The sequence below is a fragment of the Leptosomus discolor genome, chromosome 3 (genome assembly GCF_034619465.1).
Source record: "Leptosomus discolor isolate bLepDis1 chromosome 3, bLepDis1.hap2, whole genome shotgun sequence".
In the NCBI taxonomy this organism is placed as follows: Eukaryota; Metazoa; Chordata; class Aves; order Leptosomiformes; family Leptosomidae; genus Leptosomus; species Leptosomus discolor.
Window position 1 is genome coordinate 70,652,607 of NC_141393.1, and position 25,367 is coordinate 70,677,973.

The 25,367-nt window shown below is 56.0% G+C and overlaps 3 protein-coding genes across 4 annotated transcripts; 2 read left to right on the plus strand and 1 right to left on the minus strand.

Annotated features, from left to right (window-relative positions):
• Positions 1-1,823: 1,823 nt before the first annotated feature.
• Positions 1,824-3,897, minus strand: MYOC (myocilin). Its single transcript, XM_086463177.1, has 3 exons — positions 3,399-3,897; positions 2,733-2,852; positions 1,824-2,608 (listed from the first exon to the last, which is right to left on the minus strand). The coding sequence occupies exons 1-3, from the start codon at positions 3,895-3,897 to the stop codon at positions 1,824-1,826; spliced, it is 1,404 nt and encodes a 467-aa protein (XP_086319303.1).
• A 987-nt stretch (positions 3,898-4,884) lies between these two features.
• Positions 4,885-17,670, plus strand: VAMP4 (vesicle associated membrane protein 4). Of its 2 annotated transcripts, XM_009959057.2 has the most exons (7): positions 4,885-4,991; positions 6,932-6,978; positions 7,348-7,398; positions 14,927-15,027; positions 15,614-15,693; positions 15,868-15,919; positions 16,986-17,670. In XM_009959057.2, exons 1-7 carry the CDS (start codon positions 4,926-4,928, stop codon positions 17,012-17,014), a joined length of 426 nt encoding a protein of 141 aa, XP_009957359.1. In that variant the 5' UTR covers positions 4,885-4,925; the 3' UTR covers positions 17,015-17,670. The 2 variants fall into 2 exon arrangements, with proteins under 2 accessions (XP_009957359.1, XP_086318914.1); XM_086462788.1 differs by lacking the exon at positions 15,614-15,693.
• Positions 17,671-21,068: 3,398 nt separating this feature from the next.
• On the plus strand, positions 21,069-24,996 carry ITPA (inosine triphosphatase). The gene is made up of 8 exons (XM_086462823.1): positions 21,069-21,135; positions 21,206-21,263; positions 21,347-21,411; positions 22,162-22,235; positions 23,037-23,068; positions 23,818-23,933; positions 24,450-24,526; positions 24,800-24,996. Exons 1-8 carry the CDS (start codon positions 21,073-21,075, stop codon positions 24,918-24,920), a joined length of 606 nt encoding a protein of 201 aa, XP_086318949.1. The 5' UTR covers positions 21,069-21,072; the 3' UTR covers positions 24,921-24,996.
• The last annotated feature ends 371 nt before the right edge of the window (positions 24,997-25,367 follow it).

Here is a 25,367-nt window from a genome sequence, read left to right on the forward strand (position 1 = left end):
GCATCCCAGCCCCGTGCTGGGCCTGCCAGGGAGCAAGAAGGGGTCTTTCAGCCTCCTGTCTCTGTGCTGGGGTCCTTCCTGCTGCCCACCCTGCAGCCCCAGGTCTGTACCCCGTGGGCTGTGTCCCATCCCACACCCTTCCCAGCTTGTCCCACTGGTCTGGCAGAGCCCTTCCCCCATTCCCTGCACCGGACTCACCGGGGCAGCTCTGACCGTGAAGGAGCATGTGCTGCCTGCCCTGGCACCCCCTTGTCTCCTGCCCTTCTAGCATAGGATCAGTTCTGTGCTGGGGCCCATCCCCGCAGCCTCCCACCTCCAAGCAGAGCCATCCCCTCGGTGAGCAGCCAAACACCCCCGCACTGCTGCAGCAAAGGGGGGCTGCCTCTGTCCCTCCCATCCCTCCTGCCCTGTGCTGCCCCTCACACTGGCCAGCCCAACTTGCAGCCCTGCTCCCTGGAGCTTGTTAATCTCTCCCATTTGGTGAATCTTCTGATGCAATGTTGTGGGCATGTCACAGCCCCTTTTTGCACTAAATAAAGGTGTTCTTGGGTCGGCCCTGTCAGCAGCTGCCTCCCCAACATGGCATTTTCCTGGCCACAGCTTTACAGTTCCTCACCACCACCTTCAGCCTCTCAGTGCATTGAGGTGGGCACCAGTGCTTCACACTCCCTCTGGGCTCCAGCCCACCAAACTCCCAGGAAAACCCAGGTCTGGAAAGACAAGGCGCAAGGCAGCAGTGGTGGTGGGCAAGATTTATTGGGCTGGGACCCTGCACATCCCCTGGGGGATGCAGTTGCTGCTTTCTCCGCTGCCCTGAATGCTGGGGAGAGAGGGAAGAAAAAGCCTCCTACAAACCTTCTACAATAAATAGTTAAAACAGCGTGTTTTGAACTGGCACCAGCAGCGGGGCCATAGCTGTGTCGGTGGCCAGGCATGGCAGCTGGGCATGGCCTGTAAAGCCAAAGCACATGGCCGAGAGGGGCTGGGCACGCCAATGGGCCGCTCGGCTGCGGGATGCTCCGCCAGCACTTCTCACCACTGCTCTCTTGACTTCTTGGCTTGTGCAAGGACCGTCCATATTCCCTGCTGCTGCTTTTGCTCCTGCTGGATGATTTTTGGAGGCAGCTGAGCTCCGGAATGCCCCCGGGCACCGACGGTATGGGCTGCAGTGGGGCTTGTGGGCTCTCAGCTGGGGAGCTTGGCTCTGTGAGACTGCTGTTGGCTGGCGAATGCTGCTCTCCTGCGTGAGGCTGACCCAAGCCAGGGAGGCCTCCCTAAAACCGCTGCTGCTGGGGGGGGGGGGGGTGTCTGGGGGGCAGCAGTGGTGCTTGTGCTCAGCCAGAGCCTGGAAAAACAAACCATGGCCTCCCAGAGGGGATCGCTGCTTGCAACCATGGAAAGCATGTATTTTTAGGTGTGACCCTCCTGGACAGCCTCTCCCCACCTCCACCACCTCCCCTGCTTGGCCTTTGCTGTGCCTGAGCCCTTCCTGCTCCAAATTCAGGGTGCCTGGGCTGGGTGCTCCCAGAGGATGCTCCCCAAAACCCACCGAGGCCAGGGCACAGTGTTTCACTGGCTTGACCGGGCTCTGGAGAAGCACTCAATTTCTCTCCGCTGCACTCGAGCGCAATGGGATGTTGCCAGAGGTGCCAGCAGGGATGTTGGTGGCCCCAGTGCAGCGTGGCTGCGCAGCGTGTAGCCCCCCCCATCGCCTGGGGCTGTGTGAGGCAGTGCTCCCGGCCGTGCCAGGGGGGAGCTGGGGAGCGAAGCAGGGTGCCAAGGCACGCACAGGGGTCATGGGGCTGCGCCAGCATGTCCCCGGCTCACGCCTGGGAGAGGCGGACAGGGTAGGTGACCATGTTGAAGCTGTCCCAGGCGAAGAGCTGCCGCTCGGTGGGGTTGTAGTCCACCATGCTGAGGTAGCGGAAGCGATTCTCGAAGGGGATGCTGAGGGCCCGGCTGGTGCCTGTGGCCGTGTCGTAGGCAAAGTTGACAGTGGCGTTGGGTGCCGAGTAGCTGCTGATAGTGTAGAGGGTGCCGCAGATGACGAAGGAGTTGGCCACCCCCCGCTTGCGGATGTTGGTCTCCCAGGTCCGCTGGATCTCCAGCGTCTCAGGGTCCAGCTTGGAGAGGACGATGGCCCCCCGGGCCTTCTCAGTGCTGTAGATCACCCAGAGTCCTGTCTCATCCACTGCCAGGTCGATGTCAGTGTAGCCCCCCCAGGAGTAGGGGTACTGCCCGTGGTAGCCGGCGCCGGGGATCTCCCTCTCGGCCGTGACAGCCTCTCCCCGCAGGTCGTAGCGGGCCACGGTGCGGGAGCGGCGGGGCTGGAAGAAGAGCCCGCCGCGGTAGACAACGGCCCCCGTGCTCTCCAGGGGCTGCGGCAGGATGTGCACCTTGGCAGGGTAGCCTCGGGCCAGCTGCTCGGCCGCCTCGTACTGGAAGAGCTGACGGACCTCGGTGCCCACCGTGTCCACGCGCCAGGTGGTCTCCCGCGTGAAGGGGGGCACGGGCTCGGGGTCCTTCATCCACACACCGTACTTGCCAGCGATGGAGTCTGCCCGGCCAAAGACAACGGGCTCCCCTACCCACACCAGCTCACCGCAGCCTGCACAGGGAGAAAAAGGGGTTATTGCTCGGCGGCAGCAGCGCCCGGTGAGCCCCTCAGGAGGGCCAAGCGGTATTTGCGAGCAGCGGAGCATGGGGCTGGCCGGCCGTGCCGGTGGCAGTACCCGAGTCCTTGCTCCCGGGGCGGCTGAGCGCGGTCTCCTCCAGCAGCCGGGACACGGGAACCTCCGTCCTCTCCGACTGCAGCTCCTGGTAGGCGAGGGGCTGCGGGTCCCAGCGGGGTGCTGTGGCAGGGGCAGGCGCAGCGTGAGCAGGGGCTGAGCCAGCCCCCTCACCGCCACACCTGCCCTCGCCACCCTCGAGGGGCTCCATGCTGGACCGTTGTCCCCCGAAACACCAACACCTCGGTCGGGAGCCCAGCGCCTGCTGATGGGGACCCTGCTCCACAGCTGCAGACACTGTTGCCCCCCCGATGCAGGGTTTAATGCTCCTTGGGAGAAACCCCTAATCCCCCCAGATTAGCCTGGTCCCCTGCATCCCCACTCTGCTGCGGGGCGGCTGATGGAATGAGGAGGGGTCTGGCTGCCAGCCCCGATTTAGGGATGGGGAAGGGGTTTAGTGCAATGGGCTGTGACCCCCCGGTCGGGTTGAGCCCTGCAGCAGGTGAGCGCACCGCCAGGGTGCCCGAAAGCAGGGGGCAGCAGTATGTGCACCACATGGGGGGGGGGGGGGGGGGGGCAGCAAAGGGACTTGACCAGCATCTGGGGGGAGATGCAGTGGGAGGGAGCTGGTGGTGGGGATGCAGACGGGGTCCCGGCCCCGACACTTACCTTTGCCGGGGGCACGCAGGGTGTCGCGGCCGGGCCCCTCTCCGCCGGGGGGGCAGCGGGTGGCCCGCAGCCGGGTGATCTCCTGGGCGCTGCTCTCCAGCCGCCTCCCCAGCTCCTCTTTCTCCCGCTCCAGCCGCCCCTTCTCCTCCTCCAGCCGGGACTTGGCCCGCAGCAGCTCGCTGTAGGCGGCCTCCAGGCGAGCGGCCGGGGCCGCTTGCTGCGTGTCCCGTGTGCCCCCCGCCTCGCCTCCCCGCGGCCCCGAGCCCCCCGCGCCCCGCTCCCGGCTCTCCAGCCGGCTCAGGCGGGCGGCGAGGGAGGCCAGCTCGGCCCGCAGCTCCGGCACGCCGTTGGCATCGGGGCAGGCGGCCTCGACGGGACTGGCCACCGTGAAGGAGTAGGTGCAACGCCCGGTGCTGTCATCGGCACGCCGGAGAAAGGCCGCCTCGCCCCGGCAGCCCAGGGCCAGGCCCCCCCAGAGCAGTAACCAGGCACCCAGCATCGCTCCGCGCCGTCCCTGCCCTCGGCGCCGCCGCACGCCGGGCGCTGCCGCCCGCTTTTATAGGGCGGGAGGGCGGCGGGGAGAGGGTCGGGGCGGCGGGGGGGGGGGGGGGGGGGGGGGGGGGGCGGACAAGCCGGAACCTTCCAGATGCCTGCGGCGGCTTTCGCCCAGGGGCAGCCGGCACTCCCCCCCCTCCCGCTCCCCAGCCTCTCTGAGGCCGCTGGCCGGGCTCCGGTAGCCTGCGGCCGCCGCCAGCGGCTTTGCCGCCGGGGCCGTGTGCCAGGGGCGATGCCGGGGGCCGGGGCGGCCAGGCCCCCCCGCTGCTGGCGGGGAGGCGTCGCGCAGAGCCGAGCCGGGAGCGCCGCCAGCCCCCGGGATCCCGAGCCAGCGCGGCCCCGGGCTGCGGCCGCCCCCGCCGGCCCCCAGCTCCGCGCCCCGCCGCCCCGCGGCCCCGCCCCCGGCACAAGCCTCGCCCTTTCCCCGCCTTTTCCCCGCCCCGGCTCCTCCCTGGCATCGGTTGCTCGGCGCTCTGCGCGGCGGGAGGAGCGCCGAGCCGGTCGATGGGACAGCTGACTCGCCGCCGCCGCCGCCGCCGCACCGGCCATTTCCCGCCGGCCCGGCCCGGAGCGGAGCCCGGTAAGCGGCGCGGTGAGGTCCTGCGCTGTCGTGGGGGTGGGGTGCCTCTTGTCTGGGCACTGGGTCCGCTCGCTAGCGGTCCCCGGGGCACTGGAGGGCTGGACCGGAACGGCGGGGCCGAGCGAAAGCGCGGGCACCGGCTGCCCTTGCATCCCGCCGCCGTTTCGTCCTTCCCCTGTCCCTCTGTGCCCACCGGTGCGGGGGCCCTCCGGCCGCCCGCGGGGCCCTGCCAGCCGCCCGGCGCTCCCCGAGTTCTCCCGGGCCCCGGCGAGGGGCGGCGGGGGGACGCGCGGTTCGGGTGCCGGGCAGCGAAGTGACCCGGCCGTTCCCTGCGCCTCCCCTCCAGGCTTCTCCTCCCGGGCACGAAGGCGCCTATCCCGCAGGTAGAGACCATGCCTCCGAAATTCAAGCGGCACCTGAACGACGACGAGGTGACGGGCTCGGTGAAGAGCGAGCGGGTGAGTGAGCGCCGGTGGGCCCGCGGGGGACCAGCCTGGCCCGCCGGTGCCGGTGGCCGTAACGTGCTGTAGCGGGTCACTTGTGTAGGGATGCCTGCGGTAAGGTGCCCACGGCAGGCAGGTGGGTGATAACACGCCTTGGGGACCCCGAGGCCCCCGGGCACCTGTTAGCCACAGGGCGGGGGCAAGGCGAGCTACAGCCCTCCTTGCCGAAGGGGCTTGTGCTACCGCAGCCTTCAGCCATGGGTCCCAGAAGCCCATATCGCTGTTGGTAGTGACACTTGGCTAGTGAGGGGACTGCCCGCGCAGCAAACCTGATCTGTGTACTTTAAAACAACCCTCGTTAGGAGATACGGGTGTTTTGGGAACCTGTTTTGGTTCCTTTGGGCTGCGTCTGTGGCCATGAGATCCCGGTGTGCTCCGGTCTCCTGCATCTCCGGAGAGCTTGGCCTGGGCACGTCACAGCTCTCCTCCCCACGTAGCTAGCCGAAGGACTCGTGTGAAGTTACCCTGCGCTTTACAGCTGAATTTTTCTCCTGTCATCAAGGTCCCCTGACATTTCAAGCTACGAGTCAAAGAGGTGCAGTTGCCTGTTTCAGACAAAGTGGATTTAACCTGACGTGTTTGTCCTGGGGTCATACTGTGCTAAAACTGAGTTTAGACCATAGCCTCAAGTGTTGCTCCAGCTCATGATCGCAGTCGGTGAGAGGAGGATCCCATGTTGCCAAGAGCGGTTCGTTCATCCCTTGAGGGAGGTGATGGCTGAAACTATTGCATGGTCTCGAAGGCTGCTTAAGTTGATTGAGCAAATGTGACAAGAGTAGAAATGTAGGTAAAGCTTCAAAATAAGAGCACTGCAGGTGGGAGCCCAAATTTATGCACAGGGGAAGCAGCAGCTGTTGGTACCACAAGAACCATCTGATGTGTTCCTAGGCCCACGCGTTTCCCCTTCTTGATTATTTTTGACCCTCAGTAGATGTTACTGGGAGCGCACAGCTCAACTGGAAAATTTGTGCTGCCCTGGTATACGAGAAATGAACTCTAGTGACGTCTTTGTCCAAAACTTTCAGGCTTAAGTGAGATTGTGGGGTTGCTCTTAAAAATCAGCCTTTGGATTGTCTGATGGGTGTAGTGGAACAGCAAATCTGAGCCGAGGAGGAGCTACCAGACTGTTCTGCTTTCCAGCTGGGCCATAGCCTTTGCCTGAGTCGGGGGTTCGGAGGGGCTGACCCCTCCGGACGTGCCGTGCAAGGAGCCCAGTGTGTTTCCTCGTAGTCGTCCTTCTTACACCTGCTGCCATCAGATGGCTGGAGAAACCCCATCCTCCAAATGAGGAGTGGACCTGACTTCCCACGTGGGTGGGATACCCCAGGGTGGTTGTAGGTGATGCTGATGGTTTTTGAGCAGCTGCTGTTGACTGAGTCCAATGCTGGGGATCGTCCCTTGAGCAGAGAGGGCCTTCCTTCCTCAGCTGGCCTGCGCAGGGGCTCTGCCTGCTGCTTTCCAAGGCCGGGCTCACCGTGCTGACACAGTAGTCGCTCCTGTGTCGTAGGGAGTGGTACTGATCTCTAGAATTGGGATCTGAACCTGTGCAGGCAACTGGCCATTGATGCACATCCAGTTTGGCTCAGTGGCAGAGGTGCGAGTTGTCCCCAGTCGGAGCTGCAGAGCTGTGCATCAGTCTGTGCTTTTAGCAAACGCGGCCAAGGTGAGAATTGCAGCACGGAGACATCCAGCTTGGCCCTGGGTCACAAGCAAAGAGAAACAGCGTGACTCCGGACACCTAAAAAGTGCCATCGATGCCCTCCAAAGGAGGGCTCGCGTGTAGCCTGCAGTCAGAGGGCACTGATTGCATCATAAGGGCTGGAAATGCGTGTGTTTGTGTGAAATGCTGGTTTCTTATTGACGAGGTGATTTTGGTGTTTTTCCTGTATTTGCAGAGGAACCTGTTGGAGGAAGATTCAGATGAAGAGGAAGACTTTTTCTTGTGAGTTTCTGAACAGCTGCTATAGGGAATGGGATGTCTTAACTGCCTTCAGCTCTGAGGCTGGAGGTGTTGAATACCGAAAGCTGCTCCCTGCCACATAGGTGGGGGCTTGGGAATCAAAACCTTTGATTCCTTTGAGATGATCTCCCAGAGCCTTGGCGTCGAGCGTGAATTAAGGTTTAATAGGTGTGACCTTTATAAGAGTGCGGTGCCCCACATATCCTAAGACATGGGAGGGACTGATGGTTGGTATGAGAACAGTCCCTCGTACACAAGGTGTTGATTCTCTCTTGCATGGCTTTTGAGTCTGGCTTCAAAACATGTTTTCATTGTATCTTCCATCCTGTTTGCTCTCTTTTCTGCCTGCAGGAGAGGGCCTTCTGGACCAAGATTTGGACCCAGGAATGACAAGATCAGGCAGTAAGTTGTTGTTCCTCAGTGTCACACGGATAATATTTTATTCTGGCACTGCGAGCTCCTGCTGCTGTCTTACCGGAGTATTTCTGTGTAGTTCTGAATACAAACATGGCTTGTGCTTGCTTTCTTCTAATTGACATTTCCTACCCCGTCCACAACTAAGGGAAATCTCAAAATTTGATTCAAACTATCAAGAAATTGTGCATTGACAGAGGCAAAGGGATAGGATTGTATCACTGTAGCTTAGTGGAGTTTCTAAAGCCCTTACTGTATTCTGGTGCTGACCTGTTCCATGCTTTCATGAAGCTCTTTTTCTAGAGCCTTAACTCTGAATTTTAACCTTCACTAACACCATTTTTTGTTGTTTCATTGCTTTATTTCTTCATTCTGTAACTTGCTCCTCAATGTTTCAAGAAAGGAAGTGGTCAGGAACACGTTTTTTTAGGCAGTGGCTATTCCTCTGGTCGCCTCTTCTCCAGATAAAAACCTGACATAAGTGACCTGAAGATGAGCAGTGACTCAGTGGGGTCAAAGCAGCTGGAAAACAGGAAGCCATTAAAGCTGGAGGAGGATTACTGACTGTATTCGGGCAAGAAGGAAGGAGTGAATACTGTGGATCCTTCTCCCAGCGAGTCATTTCCTGGGTGATGCTTGTTCTGGGCTTCAGATTTCCCTGTCCTTTCCTATGAGCGATGCGATGGTGGTAGTAAATGGAAAGTGGCGGGGGATATTCACAGACCCCTGGTTTGCCTGGCACCGTTGCCTCTGCTGACCTCCGCGGAGCCAGAACAGAGATCTGTGTGGGGACTGATGACCGGGCGGTATTCAGACGGGTTGTCTGGTGTGCAGCCTTGCTCCTCTTTAGGGTTTTTTTTTTCATGCCGGGAAGAAGCCAGCGCAGCTCTGAGCTGACTCGTTGCCAACGTCAGTGTTAGGTGGTGCTTGCTTGTGTGCCCGCTTGCCACATTACCTTGAGGGGCAACGTGCACCTGAGCTACACAATGGGCAGCGGGTCGGTCACCACACCCCAAGTTTTCAGGGGGTCTCTGTTCCCCCCAGGGTGTGAGGATGCTGTTGGTAGAGGCGCACTGGTCCTTAGAGTAAGGCAGTGTGGATAAAGACTTCCTGGAGAAGAGGAGGCTGAGGAGGGACCTTATCACTCTCTACAACTACCTGAGAGGAAGTTGTAGTGAGGTGGGTGCTGGTCTCTTCTCCCGAGTAGCTAGTGACAGACAAGAGGAAATGGCCTCAAGTTGCACCCGAGGAGGTTTAGGTTGGACATTAGGAAAAATTTCTGTACTGAAAGAGTGGTCAAACATTGGAACAGGCTGCCCAGGGAAGGGTTGCAGTCACTGTCCCTGGAGGTGTTCAAAAATGTGTAGATGTGGCACTTCAGGACGTGGTTTAGTGGGCATGGTGGTGTTGGGTCAATGGTTGGACTTGATCTGAGACGTCTATTCCAACCTAATGATTCTATGATTCTAGGGCAGGGGCAGTCTGATCTAGAGTGAATGAGAAGGATGAGAATTGGGTTTATGAGTTGGATCCCACCCCCTTAAAAAAGTGGAGAGAGCGTGGTGTCTACCCCTTCATCCTCCTCTGCAAGAAAGGAATTACAGAGCTGCTTCTGCCTTCCCTGCGTGGTGGGGGAAAACAGGAGCTGTTCTTTTCCCACTGACTTGTCCAGGCAGAAAGGAGTAGGGGCTTAGGTAGAGGGTAGCACTGCAGCTGTGAAGGGGAAGAAAAACAAAAGAAGAATTCACCAAGGAGCCAGTGGGCTCATAGGTGTGATGTGACTAATGCCCAACACACGTAAGGCTTGCCTGTTGCCAGACATTGCCTGCCTAGTGGACCTGGTATGCAATACGTCCCTTGGGCTGCATCTATCTAGTATCTGAAGCATCTGTTATAAAAGAGTATCTATTTTCTGCTCTCATTGATGTTGATTGCTTTGTTTAATAAGCACTTATAGTGTGCAGTCATCCCTTCTTGTCATGGAGCTTGTTATTAAGTTTCTGATCAGACCGTCCCTCGTGCTGGATGGATTGATGCCTGGTCTCTAATGATGCAGTTTGCTCTAGTTTCAACACAGGAGGAAAAGGAGGGTTGGGCTGCTGCTGAAATACTGTAAGGAAAAGACATTTTAAAGAGGAATTTGAGCATTTGGAGAGCTGAGGCATAGCTGGGCAAAGCTAGAGAGACTGTAGCTGTATGGGGCTGGAGGAACGAGGTGTGAAGACAGGCATAGGAGGAAACTGGATGGATGATTGAGTAGAGGAAAAAGTGATGGGATTATGGGAGCAAAGGTGTGGAACATGTTCAATGTGAGGGGCAAGACTGGAAACTTTTCCTAGTTGTCCTTGGCAGCAAAGGCACTTGGGTCGTGGTGCAGAGTTTGGCAGCAGACACCTTCGAGGCTGGCTCAGCTGCAGAAGGAGATGGTGGGGATCACTGCAAACCTTGTAGGGGAGAGAGACAAGTTAGACCCAGCAATAGTGGCAGGAGAAAGCATCACTGTCCTCTCCATGCTGTGTGTTTGTCCTGGTTTGTCTGGAAGTTTAGGCTCTGTTGTCCCAACAGCTGCTTGGTTGGGGTGGATGCTCCCCCAGTAATTAAGCGGCTGCATGGGGTCCCTTAGGTTCCCTCTGAGATCTCCCCATCCCTGGGGTGGGCTGTAGCTGAAAGGTACCTTTTAATAGGGTTTTATCCTTTTCCCCAAAGTTACAAGGAATAGGTAAGGGAGAGCTGGTCTCTCTTCTCTGCCTTTGCTTCCAGGCTTTGTGACAAGTCCTGAATATGTGTCATAAGAGCTCTTAGTGCCTTTTTGAGGGAAGGTGGGATGTTCGTCTTCCACTTGAGTTTCTTTCATTTAGAATAGGAGCCTCTCATCACAGGTCATCTTTTCAAAAATGCTAGTAAAATCGCCGCCTTTTCTGTGCTGCTCGAATTCCTTCACCACTGATTCTGCTTTCAGGTGACTGTGCTGCTGATTTCGGGTTCCTGCTTGTGCTGGCAGTGAGGCTCAGCACACTGATGTGGCTCCCCGGGAGCCAGGTCTTGGTCCCTGTGATTCCCCCATCGTGCTGCTGAGGGTGCCCAGCATCCCCGGCCCCTGGGGCTTGGCCCCAGTGGCTCTGTCTGGCTGCAAGCCCCAAATTATGTTCTGAGGAGGGGAAGATTTGGGGAATGGTCTGAAGGCAAGAGTTGACAGCAGCTTCCCAGGGCCTGGCTGCTCATTGCAGGTGGCTGGTTGTGCAGTGGAGCCCAGCCATAGTCCAGGCTTTTGCTTGAAGGTGATACTGAGACCATGTTGTGAGGCATCGTTGTTGGGTACAGTCCTTTCAAGGACTGAAAAGCTTCAAAGTGTCAAAGACTGCTGTATTCCTCACTGTTGTGATAAACCAGTGACTTAAAGACAGGGATTTGTGGCGCAGTTCGGGACTGATACCCCGTTGAGTGCAGCAGGGCTTTCTGCCGGGCAGCCCCTCTGCCGAGAGCCATGCTTTGGGGAGCGCTGTGCTGTGCTGGCCTCCTGCCTTTGTGCCGTCCGTCCAGCTTGGCTCTCTGTCCTGTTCCCTCTTCCCTGGGTTACTGCCGCAATGAGGGGTGTTTGGGTGTAATTTACACCAAAATACACAGAACTATTAATATCGCTGGGGTGGAAAATAGAAGTGTGTCATCTGGCTGTAAACAGCCGGCTCGGAGACAAGAAGCAGCCTTGAGCAGCACACCCCATGGTGCGTGCACGGCCTGTTTACGGTGCCTGAAGAATGCAGCACTGTTGTTAGCCCAACACCGTGACCAGCCCAGGGAGATTTTCAGTAGCTAACCCAGTGCAGCCAAAATGGGAAGGCTTATTCCTCCCACCCTGGACCCAGCAAAGCACAAGAAAAGAGGAGTCTAAACAAAGCTAAGCACCGTTGTGTCTCCTGTTGTTGCTTTGACAGTGTACACTTGCTGTCCTTGTTAAAAGCATCATATTTGCAGTAATTAGTAAGAAGGAGGGTCATGGGAGACGTATTTTATGCTTTTGTCTTGCTCCCTTTCCTTGGCAGGTATTTATTCTATTTTATTTCTCTTGGAAATCTGGCAGGTGTGAAGCACATGAAATGCATGTGTCAAAAGCCAACAGCTCCCTAACGGGAAATACACTTCATGTTAGAGAATTCTTTCTCTCTTGCCAAATAAAACAAGAAGATATTTTCTTCTTGAGACGACTTGAATTTCCAACCTCAAGCATGCCAAACGAGTGGGGAATTGTTGAATTTGCTCTGAAAATGCAGGGCTAATACATAGGCTGGGCATCTTTCAGCCCCTTCCCAGAGAGGCATCTCTTGCAGCAGTGATGGGGAAGACAGAGCAGAAAGCAAGGCCTGGTTAAGGCACTGTGTGGAGATCAAAGTTTCACTCCCTGGCTTGGTCCCTTCCTGTTTTTTTCCCAGGGTTCTCTTTTACATCAGATACCAAAAGGCATTGGGGTGCTCAATGTCTCTGTGTTCCGTGGAAGTTAAACACCTCAACATTTGTGCCAGTTTAAGCCTTGGTTTCTCTGTGCCTCTCTTCTCCATCTGTGAAATGTTTTGGTCTCTTGGGGATGGCTAACAGCGTGCCCAGGCTATGGGCAGGCAGCAGGGGCACACAGCGTTTCACCAGTAGCTCAAGTGAAGAGGTGGGATCCTGAGGTGCAACTTGGGTGGTGGGGGTCTGTGCTCCATTGGTCTCCCCCAAATGCTGGTATGCACCAGAGCAGCTTGAAATTACGTACCTGCCCACTCAGCCTCGAACACTTTGGGCTGCCCTGAGACTGCAACAGCATGTCCCCAGGCTCTGACCTGTACTGTCAGGGATATGGGTAGTGTTGCTGCACGTTCCTAGATGCATTGTAACCTTGCGTGCTCCTGCTTGTTAGCTGTACCAAGATAACTTGGTTACAAATCTGTTGTGGGAGGAAATCTCTTTATTTTGAAGCCAGTAAGTGATTTTAGAAACATTTACATACTGCAAATGTAGTCTTCTGCCTGTGAAACTGATGTTTAAGGCCTTAGAGTCTTTGCCAAGTTGGCTCATCTGGGATAGCAGATGTTTCTGCTTTTCCTCTCTCGCCCCAAGCTATAGCAGCGTTGCTGACGGCTCTGAGCTGGGACTTGTCTGTTGTGCCGAGGTAAGGAAACCCCCTCGCAGAGCACGCCCTCTCCTCGCGTCCTCACCCGCTGCCCTGAAGAAGGGCCGTGGGGCTGCACGTTTGGGGGTGGACGCTTTGCTCCACAGGGTATTGCCACGTGTTTCCCAGGCAGCATCTGCCTGCATCCTCAGTGCCACCTTCTGTGCTCTCTCAGCGGCGGCAGCTTTGCCGCTTGCCTCGTACCTTGCAAAATAAACGGTGGATAAGAACGGGCTGGTGGGTGCGGGTTAGGTTCCTGCTGAGAGGCGTTTGGGAATTATCTATGCCTTTCGCCTCCAGATAAGAAGCTCCTGGCAGGTGGCTGCTGTTGATGTGGAAGGCAGGAGCTGCCACCGCATGGTGTAGGTGGGCTCAGAGAGATGCTGCTCCCACGGACTCTGCGATGCAGCCCAGAGAAGGCAGGTTCCTTTCTTGTGATGCCCTAAACAAAGCAAGTTTATACATGTGCTGCTGGCGTCCAGCATGTACCATACGAGGGCTGTTGAGTCAGAAATTGGCTTCAGAGAGGTTGCCTGGCTGTTCCAGCTCTGCAAGCCGCAGTGCAGTGGTGCTATGGAGCCTGACCTGAAATGCTAAGATGGGAAGCCCCTTCATATTCAAAGATCTGGAGCTCTTTCTAGAGCTTTTTGGGGAGAAAAAAAGCCTTTTCTCTCAATGACTTTCCTTGCCTGCTTTTGGAACAGTAAATAAATGCGAGCAGGGTATGTGCTTTTCCATTGTGACCTCTATTGCTTGTTGCAGCTGCTCCTCACACGTGTGTCTCTGTGCAAGTGTCTGCTCGGTGAGAGGCACGTAGCTGGTAGGGAGACAGGAGAAACAGGTCAATGTGAACCTGTGTTTCTAACTAATGAATTGGAGGCATGGTGGCTAGGATGGATCCGTGTTCCTGGTTTGGCAGTGCCCCATGGACTGGCCCTGGGCAAGTTGCTCTGAATCTCGCTTGGCCTCAGTTTCCTGGGCTGTGATGGAGGACATGCTGTCCTCGTTGTACCAAGTGCTCTGAGCTTAGGTGCTGGGTGATGGCGCTCTGAGTGGTGGAGTTGGGTCTGGTGCTGCTGTAAAAACCCCGATTTGGCAAATCTTTGTCTTTGAGTTTCTGTATCTGCGACATGGCAGTGGGGAGGAGAGGGTTTTGTGTGGGTTCAAAGAGGAAGATGATGTGACTGGATAATTTGGGGAGCAAGGAGAGTGCTAAGCAGGCACAAATGGTGACGTGGTGGCAAACCTTCCCTTCGGGGACACCAGTGGGACACTGTTAATAGGAGGTGCGCGTTTCTGGAAACGTGGAGATCTGCTGGAGTTGCCTATTTGTGCTGCATGTTTGGCAAATGCTGGATGCATTTTGATATGTTTAAAGTGCTTAAATGTTTTGGGTTTTTTTTTTAATCAAGGCAACCTAAGCTGTCAAACCTAAGACTTGGGCAGAGCGAGTAGTCTGGAGCTATTTCTGTTTTGTTGCCCTGTGTGTAGTGTTGCCTCCAAGTCATTGCTGTTGCCATTTACTTTCTGGGAACGGTATGTCTCAAATAATGTATTGTCTCCCTGGGGCCCCAAGAAATTTCTTATTTCTATCTCCAGAAAAATAAAAGTGTATTAGCTCCAAAATACAAACCAGAATGCAGCAGTACTTTTCCACCAGGAGAATTTTTCTCTCTTACCAATGTGGCTTTTTTATGGAATGAATAAATGCATTTATAATAACCCTGCGGGTGTGATTTAGGCTAGTGTTCACTGAAGCGACTACCCACAGAGTTGCGTAACCTATGAGAAGATAGATTATAATAAATTGGTTTAGTTCCTATCAGCTATTTCTTTACTGTCCTCTTGATGCCCCTGGCAGAGTGGGTTTTATTTAGCAGCTCAGTTCCCAGAGCGAGGGAGTACACCTTGCTTTGATTTCACCCAAGTTATTTAGCAAAGGTGCAGTGTGAGGTTCTATGAAATCTGGAAAGATAAGGTACAGGTTTTTTGTTTTTTTTTTTTTCCCTTTGATGTGAACTCTTCTGTAGCAGAGGTGCCCACCAACAGCAATCAGTGCCTTCTCTTAGTGCATTTGTGTGTTAAAGGTGTGATGGAGGGTGTCGTGCTTCTGCTGCCTTCCCAGTGCTCACTTTGCCCCCATGTGTTCCCTTGCCCTACCTGGGATTGCCAGAGACCCACTCCAGGCAATGCCATGCCTCTGGCTTTCTTGGCATCCCATCAACCTCCCTCCACTGTTGTCCCATTTGATTTTTGTCAGTGAGGTCTCGGATCCCGCCAGCCTGGGCAGCTCTGAGCGAGGGCTGGCGCTGCAGTGCACAGCTGGTGGTGCTCCCTTCTGCTCCTCATGGTGCCTTTGCTCTGCTTTAGTGTCCAGAACCAGGTGGATGAAGTCATCGACGTTATGCAGGAGAACATCACGAAGGTGATTGAAAGAGGCGAGCGGCTGGATGACCTGCAGGATAAATCAGGTGCGATGCTAGATGCAGCTCTGCTGGCCTGTTCCCCACATCTCTTCCCTGTTCCTGGGCCAGGTTCCCTGGATTCAGTTCAGAAAGTGCCTAATGACAGAAGACCTGGGCATGTATTTCTGTCCTTCCTGGAAGTGGTGTTCTCCAGCCTTGGGCTGCAGATCTGACTTTCTGCTGACATTCTCCTCTTTCCACCTTCGCCTTCTGCCACTCTGCGCAGAGGCATTAGTTTGGAGGTGTTTGGGTGCTGTGATCTAGTTGGTCCGTCAAGCTAAGGTGGACGGGTCTGTCTCCCAACAGCCCTGAGCGCTTCAGCTGTCCGCTCACTTGCTGGCTTGCAGAGCAAACTCCTGTCCTCAGAGAGCAGCCAGTACAAAGGGGGCTCAGTGGGACTCGGCAGATCTGTGTGTGCTTTAGCAAAGGGCATCACGTCGACATCTGCTGTGGCTTTGGTGAATCATGCTGTGGTCGGGTCTTTTCCCCTAATGCCAAGTTTATTGCTTAGAACTCAGGGCGCTTAGTAGAACAAGTGGATGCTCTGTCTGCGCGCGCGCCGCTGAATCGCCTCTTTTCTTTCCTTCAATAGAAAGTTTATCAGACAATGCAACGGCTTTTAGCAACAGAGCCAAGCAGCTTCGGAGACAGATGTGGTGGCGAGGCTGCAAGGTGAGCAAGAACAGGAACAGGCAGGGGCAGGTTTGTGGAGGTGTGGTTACCTGCCCTCCCCTGCAAGGGGATGGAGCTCTGCTTGAAAAGATGCTGGAAGGCAAGGGCCTCCTTCCAGGTCAAAGCAGCTACACATGGCACCCTGTGTAACGTGCCTCTGTGCTCCTTTTGCAGATGAAGGTGATCATAGCACTGGTGGCAGTCATTCTCCTGCTCGTGATCATCGGTGAGTAGCTCCAGGTCACCCCAGCCATGTCTGGTGCTGAAATACTCGTGGCACTCTACAGTGTGAATGGCACCGTGGCGCTGCTGTCCCTGGGGGAGAACACCTGAGCCACTCCTGTGGGGCCCCACTCTGCCTTAAGCAGTCACAAATGGTGCTTGGGGACCACTCCGTGCTGCTTTTCTGCAAGGTTTAAATGCAGAGGAGGAGGCTCAAACCAAATCCTACTGACTGTGGGCGAGGAAAGCCAATGTTGCCCTGCCCTGCCAACACTGTACCGATCCAGGGTTGGCACCGACTGATCCTGAGGCCGGTGGGACTAGATGGAAGGGTTTCAGACTGCAGCAATGTCTCCCAAAGGCCTCTCCACATATATCAACCATCTTGCAATGGGCCTGCTCCCTGCAAACGCTCCTCCCCAAGGCTGCTGAGCTGCTTCATTTTCAGCGAGTAGCTGTTGTGGCTTTGCCGTTGGTCCCTTCCCCTGCCCTCTGCCCTTCTTGGTCTCTGTGGAGCTCCCCAGAGCAGAGATGTTGCTGCCTTTCCTACCAAACAGGTAATAATGACCAAAGCATGTTTCTTCCAGGGAGCAGTAATTCAGCCCTCTGCAGAATGACGTGCTCCAGGGATCCAAGCAGCCCAGCACGGCAGCGCAGCTCTTCTGTGCCACTGGGTCTGGAGGGTTTTCCTCCCACTGACCGTGGCTGGGGACAGCTCTGTAACTGTTCTTACTTCAGCAAAACCCTCACGGCCTGTTGTCCTGCTGACACACAGCCTGCAGCGGGAGAGGCAGAGCTGGCAGCAGGGTGGGAGCGTTGTAGGAAGAGAGGCTGATGGAAAATCCCATCTGGTTTAATTTTGGGAAGCTGGAAGGAGATGAAGGTGGCAGGAGATGTTGTCTAGCGTGTGCGGGCAGCAGATTGCATTAGCTTGAGCTTGGAAACACAATTTCCCTTGCAGCTGCCTGGTGTTTGTCACTACAGAACTGGGGCGGGGGGAGCTCTCTGGCAGGGATCGGTGTGGCATGCGAAGGTGTGTGGCTGAGAGCTTGTTTCTTTGTGTTTTCCAGTACCCATAGTCCTGAAATACCATACCTGACGGGGCAGCTGGAGGCTTCGGTGGAGCTGGCTCTGGGATAACCAAACTGCTGTGTAATTTAAGTGAGATATCTGTATATAGCTTTGAAGTTGTTTTTCTCCAAGGAGTGAAGAGGCGGCGGCAAGTAGCCAGTTCTAACGGAGTTTTAAGAACTGCCAAATGACCCTTGTTTTTGGTAGAGTACCTGCTCCTGCTGTCAGACTTTTTTTTATAACAGAAGATTCAGTTCCCAAACCGCCTGTTTTGTGGAATTCTGGGTCTCTGGTTTGGAGCCAGCTACTTGCCACTTGCCACTACAGTTTGTCTGTATATATGGTTAAGTTCTAATATTAATACCGTTTGAACAGTTCCCTGATGCCTGCTGTGGATGGCAGAGGGGACTCCGTCCTTTTGGAGCACAGGAGGGGAAAAATATCTGAAGAGAAACATACCATTATGTTACAGGGACCTGACCCTTCTGTGGGGAACTGCGAGAGTGGTGTTTCTCTCTTGTTCAATAAAAAAAAAGGGGGGAGGGGAGAAAAAAAGAAATCATTACATTTTACAATCTAGAAGACTTTCTGGTCCTGCCATGGGAATGCACAAGCTCAGTGTTTTCAGTATCGCTGCTTACAGCTGTGACTAAAGACATTCCAGTAAACCTATTTTTGACTGTACATCTGGAGTTCCTGCATGTCTTCATAGTCTTCTGGAGGACATTCAGGGCGCTCTGCTGCCAGGAGTTCCTAGGAAAAGGCTGTTTCAGTGTTTGCTTCACCAGAAGCAAGAAGTTTGAGTAAAGCCCAGCTATTAGCCCGATGATATGAAAGACACAGCGGAAGGACAGCAGCTCCCCAAAACCACTCCAGGGTAAAGAAGCCCACTTCATATTCGGAGCCCTTCATCTTGATGTGGTGGTTGCAGTCCTGAACACAAGCCTGTTTTGCTTCCCTGTGATCCAGCGGGCTGGGGGTTGTTCCCAGACAGATGTGCTGGGTGCTCGGGGAGGTGTAGGGGCCCACGTGCTGGACTAAACAGGAGCTGAGCCCCTCCCTCCATGGGTGGGACTGATGCGTTTTGGCTCTCTCCATCCTTGGTTGCAGGCATTGGTGGCATTTCTGTCTCCCCTTAATTTTTGGGACCCTCATTCCTTCCAGCCCTGAGCCTGGGACTTTATCTGAGCTGAGATCTGTCTCTCCTGGTTCTCTTTTTGCTGTCTCTTTTCTGGTAAGAGAAGCATTGTCTTGCTTAGTGTGTGTCTGAAGTAATGTTGGAGAGGGGAAACGGTGCCCCAGAGAATTCCCAGCTGTCCCAGCTTCCTCTTCTGAATCTGCCTGTAGGACCTTGTATGCAGTTTCCACCTGAGTGGTGGTGGGGCTCCATGCAGAGAAGGGGATTAAAAGTGAGCACAGCAGGCTGGAGGGTCAGATGTGATTACAAGCTCTGCTAATCCAGCTGGAATAAAAATAGGGCTTTTCCCCTCTGCGGGCCCTGATCTCTGCAGGTGGGAAACAGAAAGCCAAGCTGGGTTTTTCCTCCTGAAGTGTAGCCTGGTCTTAAGATCATGCATCCAGTGGAAGGGACAAAAATCATCCTGCCTATGCCTTTGGCTACTATCCACCTGCATGGGAACAAGAGGGTGGATGAAGAGGGACTGTGTCTATCTTCAGGGGGGCTGCAGGTCTCACTGAGCTATTTGGTACCTTTTCCTGCCAGCTGGAAAGTGAGTTAAGGGCACTGCAAGCCTGTGTAATGGCTGTGCTGTGCCTGCTCTGGCCTGCCAGTGCACGCTTTACTCCTGCTGTGGGAGAGTCCTGCCAGTACCTCTGGCTTTCTCTCCCAGCCCCATTTTACCTTTGCTGCTGCCACCCACGGAAGGACCTTGGTGCCACAGCAGCACATCAGGACTTCAGGTCAGTGCTGGCACCAGGTCTGAGCAAGAGAAGTTAGTTTTGCAGTTGCTTGCTTTAAAGCTGGGCTGAGGGCCTTGGAAAATGGATGCTGGCAGGATGAAGGCTTCGCAGCAACCCTGCTGTATTAAAGAAGTGCTTATAGCTGCTGAATTTGGGAGCTGCTGCTGTGCCCTCTGTAGCCTTATCCTTGCTGGGTTTGGCAGATCTGTCCACAGCATGTCCTTAGGGAGAGCTTCCAGAACTCTCCTCAGTGCAGGTACCCGCCTGCCACCCCAAGAAGTGCTGTTGTTACCTCCATGCCAGCTGTGCGCTGCTTTGGACAGGCATAAACGCTTTTCCAGCTGACTCGGATCCATAGAAAACGAGGTGCCAAGGTTAGGAGCCCTGACCCTGGACCTTTGTGTCTTGTGCCTGCCTTGGACTCATCCTGCGGTACCAGCAGGACGGGACCATGCCCACCCCAGGCAGCTGAGCGCAGGCAGCAGGCTCTTGCCCTGGGAAAGCTGGCTTTCTTCCACGGCTTTGCCGGAGTGCTTTTGCAGCACCTCCCAGGAGGTTGGGGTGCAAGTGGTTGTACTTGGGGCACAGGGCAGGGAAAGCTGCCATGGCCAAAGCCTTCAGCACACTTTCCTTCAGTTGCCAGAATTAAGTGTTATCAATTTTAGGTTCAAGTCAATGAATGCTGGGGATGTCCCTGGGCACTGACGTGCTCAAGGGACCAGCTCTGGCTTTGAGAGGCTGCAGCAAATCAACGGTCCTGGTCAGTAACTTCACAGTAATAGACTTTACTGAGCAAGTGTGTTAGATTATTTTTAAATTTTTTTTTCAGGGCTGAAAAGACCTGTCTGGTCTCAGGTACATTACAGAGCAGTCCTCCTTATTTTCCTTTGAGGTACCATGGTCTTTATATTGCAGCCTATGCCATCCCACCCCGGACTGGTGGCAGGGAGAACTGTAGCGAGTGGAAAGGGTTGTTGTTTCCAGCAGCGTCTGCATGCTTTTGGGTTGGTTTTCACTTAGGAGATGTTATGAAGGAGATTTTACAACAAAAACAATTCCTCCACCTAAGCATAGAGTCTGTTTTATCCATTCCCTCTTTGTGCAGGAGACAAACCTCTTCATTAGCTGCTGTTTTCCACATGATTGCTTTTTTACAGGGAACGGCATGTTTTGGCTGGAGTTGTGTGTTCCTCCTGCAGGGCTGTTTCCTCCTCCCAGGCTTGCTGCTGTGACCCATGGGGTGAGACCCCGGGGTCTCCATGCCTGAGGGCAGGGGGGTTGCAGGGTTGGATGGCTGCAGCTGTGATGCAGGTGGGGAGGTCTCCCCACTCCCAGCTCTGGGAGCTGCACAGACCAGAGGGGAAGAAGTTCCTCCTGGGGAGTCCCCTTGCAAAACAGGAGCTTCTGGGTGGGCTGGGTGTGAGGAGGAGGCCCAAGTGCCGCAGTGGGAGAGCTCCCAGGACACCGCTGCTTTGCAGGGCACTGCTCCCCACCACGGTTTAGCTGGGGACCCATTCCTCTAGGGCTCCACGCCAGCAGCAGGGACGATCTCTTGACTCAAGCCCAGTTTTTGCTACAGCCGCCAGCTGGTCCTGCGTGTGCCTTCAGCAAGATGGAACTCGATCGCTCGTACATAGGAAAACTGGTGTCAGAAAGCGCAAGAACTTGCCAGAGGTCGGGGAGTGACTAGGCGCAGAGCGGGGAGCACAGCCCGCTGCCCAGTTCCACCCACCCACATGTGATTCTACTCGGGGAAAACAGGGAGAGGGATCCTCCGGCCGCGGCTGCCAGGCGCCGGGGCAGCACATAGGGAGGCGGCCCCCCCGCCCCGAGGAGGGTGCCGGTGCCCGCTGCAGGCGGGGCCCAGCGGCCGCGGGGCGGGTGGCGGGGACAGGGCTCCGGGGGGCGGGACGGGGCTCTGCGGCGGCCGCCATCGCCACCCGCGCGGCTCTCGCGAGACTGACCAGGACAGCCCTGCGCATGCGCAGCACGGGTGGCACCGCGCACCTGCGAGCAGCAAGCGCCCTCCCTCGGAGGACCGGAAGTTCCCCCTTCCTGGGCGTGGGCGGGAGCTTTCCCCAGTGGCTGGGCGTGGCTGGGCGCGGTGCTGCCGCCGGCGGTGATTGGCGGTTCAGCGCGCAGGCGCAGCCGCCGCGCGGGGTCAGGATGGCGGCGCCGGCACGGCGGAGCGTTGTGTTCGTGACGGGCAACGCTAAGAAGCTGGAGGAGGTGGGGTGGGTTGTGGGGGACCGGGACCGGGACCGGGACCGGGACCTGACGGGCGGGTTTCCCTCCGCAGGTCACTCAGATCCTCGGGGACTCCTCTCCTTACACGCTGGTGGCGAAGAAAATTGACCGTAAGTTGGCGGCGGGACCCGGGGGGACGCGGCGGCGCGGCTCGGCCCGACCGTTTCCTCATCGCCGGCCTTTGTGTCCCCAGTGCCGGAGTACCAGGGGGAGCCGGACGACATCTCCGTGCAGAAGTGCCGCGAAGCCGCCCGGCAGGTCGCTCCGTTTGTCCTTCTCTTTTCCGACCGGTTGGAGCGACGGTGTGGGTGCGGGGGGACTGGAGCCCCGGCGGGGTGGGAGGCAGCCGGGTCCATTGGGGCATCCGGACCAGCCCTGAGGAAAGCCAGACATGCATCTGGGACTGGCCTGACCTCGCTGTGCTCCTGTCACCTGGCTGTTTCTGGCCTACACTGGGTGATGGTGGATTCTCGCTGGTGACACAGTGTTTTGGCAGTCCTGCTGCTGCTCCGCTGGTCTCCTGCGTCCCTTGAGCAGCAGGAGGAATGACAGCTCCTTCAGTGCAGCCCCAGGGATTTTGGGACACTGAGTTTTCTGTCAGCTGGAGCTTCTGATGGATCAGCTTCCAGAGCTGTCTCTGGGATGGGTGTCTTAAAAGAGCCAAGTGAGGACTGAGACTTGAGGAGAATGCAGGCATGCCTTCAGGCTTTCACCCTCCTTGTCCTAACATTCCTGCTCCCCAAGAGGGCAGGGGGTATTCAGCTCTGCTCGTTTTTCTCCATGTGAAATCTTCCCTACCACACTTCAGCCACCCAAGCCTGCCTGGGGAGAGCATGGGTTTAATTGTATCTGTCTGGTATGGATTGCCTCTGAGGCAAAGAACTTTAGTGGCTGGTGGATTTTTGTGATACTCATGGAGATATGAGGATAGGATAGAGCAAGAAAATGGGTTGGAGGCAGTGCCTTCCTCTAAGTCTAATGTTTCTATCTCTTGGGCTTTTGCTGTAGGTTCAGGGGCCTGTGATAGTAGAGGATACCTGCTTGTGCTTCAATGCCCTGGGGGGGCTTCCAGGACCCTACATGTAAGTAGGAGGGAACTTGCTTCACCTTTTGTGTTCAGGCTGGCACGGTGTGCTTCACAGGGGATTTTCCACTCCCAGGGGCAATAGGGTCAGGGAGGTGGTTGGTTTGGTCCTGCACTCCAGGGGCTGGACTTAACTCCTTGAGCCCTGCTGTAAGTCACAGTGCAGGACAAGAGAGACAGACCTGAACTGTTGGCTCCATCTCCCAATCTACGGAGCCTGCTCTTGCGTGGGGACCTGGCCCCAGAGTGGCTCTGCGTAGTTAAGGCACCATGCGCTTCAGCAGGACTCTGGGATGTCTCCTATAGGTTCTCATAGGGACTGCCTTAACGCAGCCGATAACAAGGCAATATTATGTTACAGTGTAACTCCTCTAATAAAATACTGCCTTAGCTCCTGGAATTAACTTTTAGTGCGATTAATTCTTCCATATTATTTCTGCTGAGCTAAGCAGAGACATAAAAGCTTCATATGATTTAGTTGGCACTAGAACTGTGTGGAAGATGTGAATGAGTTGAGAAATGTATTTCAGCATGTCAGAGCTCACGAGTGGGAACTGGGTTATTTACATAGACCCCAATACTGCAGTAAGTTAAATACTGCACTGCTGTTTCACTGTGTCCCATTCAGTTTAAGAGCTAAGTGTCACTATTGGTAAATAGTCCAGAATGAGGTGATTTGACAGCACACTTAAGAGGGATTCGGAAGGCGGTGAAAATGTAGGCAACAGCGTCTCAAGGATGCCTCCATTTCTGAGAAATAATAGCAAAAATTAATCTTTCCTCTCTTCTTTCCCTTCAGAAAATGGTTCCTGGAAAAACTCAAACCAGAAGGTACTGCCTCCCGTGTTACTGCTCTGCACGTAACTCTGTCCTTTCCACATGAAAGGAATCACTGCCCCTGCTGGGTTCTGCTGAGCGTGCTTCCCACCGCGCTGCCCACTTCATAGCTGGTTCCTTTCCTGTCTGTCCAGCTCTGTCCTCTTGCGTTCTCTCCTTGAGTCTGTTCTGTGCCCTTCTTCACTGGATGTCGTTTTCCCTCAGTAGCTTCAGCACCATCCCTGCATTGCTGGATTCCCAGACTCCTGCCTCTGCAGGCTGGTGGCAGGGCTTGTGGGAACTTCTTGTCTGTCATCAGTGTGTCCTGGAAGACCTGCTGCTCCCTTTGGCTTCTGAGCAAGCCCCTCTCCACTAATGCTCGCCTCCCCTGCTGTGCAGTGACTGCCTTTGGTCCCAAGGTTGAGTGTGACCGCAAATCCCGCACTGGTGTCAGTGCGGGGGTATTAATCACGCCAATTCAGAGTGGACTTTAGCCCTCTCGGGTGCTGTGCACTCGTTTGCTTCCACTCCCAAATTAACAGCGGGGCCCTGCAGCTCATGCTGTGTTAGATCTGAGGCCCTGGCTTCAGTCATATGAGGGACTGGGCCAAGAGCATCCTTGTGCCTGAGCTTTGTCACCTCCTGTAGCTTTTCCTCTCCCTTGTGGACGTGAGTGCAGGATGCTCCCTCAATCTGTCTCTAGGTGGGTGTGTTGCGCTCCAAGGGGAAGGCAGTAACACCGAGATCCTTTCTGTGTCGCTCAGGCCTGTACAAGCTGCTGGCTGGGTTTGAAGACAAATCTGCCTACGCTCTCTGTACCTTTGCGTTCAGTACTGGAAACCCTGAGGAGCCAGTGAAGCTGTTCAAAGGCCAGACTCATGTAGGTGGTGTGTCTGGGGAACGGAACATGCTGAGGGAGGAGGGCTGTAATGGGAATTTCATAACGGCATTGGCTTTGTTGAGGACAATTTTAATGGCCCCTGGGTCACTGAAGGCCCCCAGAGCTTCTCTGTGTTGGGAACAGGCTGAGGGAGGGTGCAGCTGGTGGGTGCTGAATGCTGCAGCCATTTTGCCCAGTGGTGCTTACCAATACCTCATTCTCTTCAGCCCCCTCATCTCCCTCTGGCAAGGTTGTATTTGAGTGCAGTTGTTAGGTCTGTTAATTGCGGGGGGTAAAGGGGCTGTCAATGCAGGGTAGCGTGATAGAGCACTGAGGTCGGGGCTGCTAATTTTGGTTATCTGCTGGGAATGAGGACAGCACCATGCAGTGAGCCTGTGGTGGCCACTGCGTGAGCTGTGGCAGTGTGTAGCTCTTCAGTCTGCCTTGGAAACGCGACTGCGAGGGAAGTGCTGGGACACCATGGCTTAGGGGAGTTTTTTTGCTTTCTCATGGCAGGGGCTGATAGTGGAGCCCAGAGGCCCTCGAGATTTTGGCTGGGATCCCTGCTTTCAGCCAGATGGCTACAACCAGACGTAAGTGTCATTTTCCCTACAGCTCTGTGCGTAAGGAAAGCCAGGGTTGGGTTGTGTGTCAAGAGGCACCTGCTTCTGGGGAAGGGTGGCAGGGAGAGCACACCCTCCTGGATCTGAACGTGGTGGGTTACGGGGAACCCTTGGATGAGGATGGATGTTGGCTTTGGCAGGGTGTCACGACAGACACCCCAGCTGCAGGGAGGAGAGCGGGAGCTCTCACTGAGTCGTGCTGTAGCGTCTGCTGCTGAGACTTGCGTTTTCTCTCCCCTCCAGCTACGCCGAACTGCCCAAGGCGGTGAAGAACTCGATCTCGCACCGTTACAGAGCGCTGAGCGAGCTCTCCGCCTTCTTCCTTCAGAGCAACCCGACAGAGCCCTGCTCCGGTCCCGGCTAGCCGCCCCCTGTGGCCCCTGTCCCGCACCGCCCGGGGGGAGCTCCGCTCGCTGCGGGCTGGCATTAAAGCTGCTCCTTGTCAAGCTGCTGGTACCTTTTTTTCCCCGTCCCGTTTTCGTCCCTTCATGGAGGCTTGCAGGGTCACTCCCTGCAATACTTCTCCCAGGAAGGCTGGGTCGTGCGTGTCCATCAGGTGGCTGGCAGTGGGGACAAGCACTGGCTGGGGGTCTCCGGTCCCGGGGGCGCGCCGGGGCCGCTGCGCGCTCCCGTGGGACGGCCGCTGGCCCGCGCGTACCGGCTAGCCAATGGGAAGCGACCGGCGAGAGAGCTAGCCAATCCGCTGCTGGGCCGTCGCGCCCAATGGGCGCGCTGCGCAGCCGGATGCAGTCAGCGGGCGGCGCGGCGGGCGCGGGGACACGTGGGGCGTGGGCGGCGGCGGCGGGGCCGA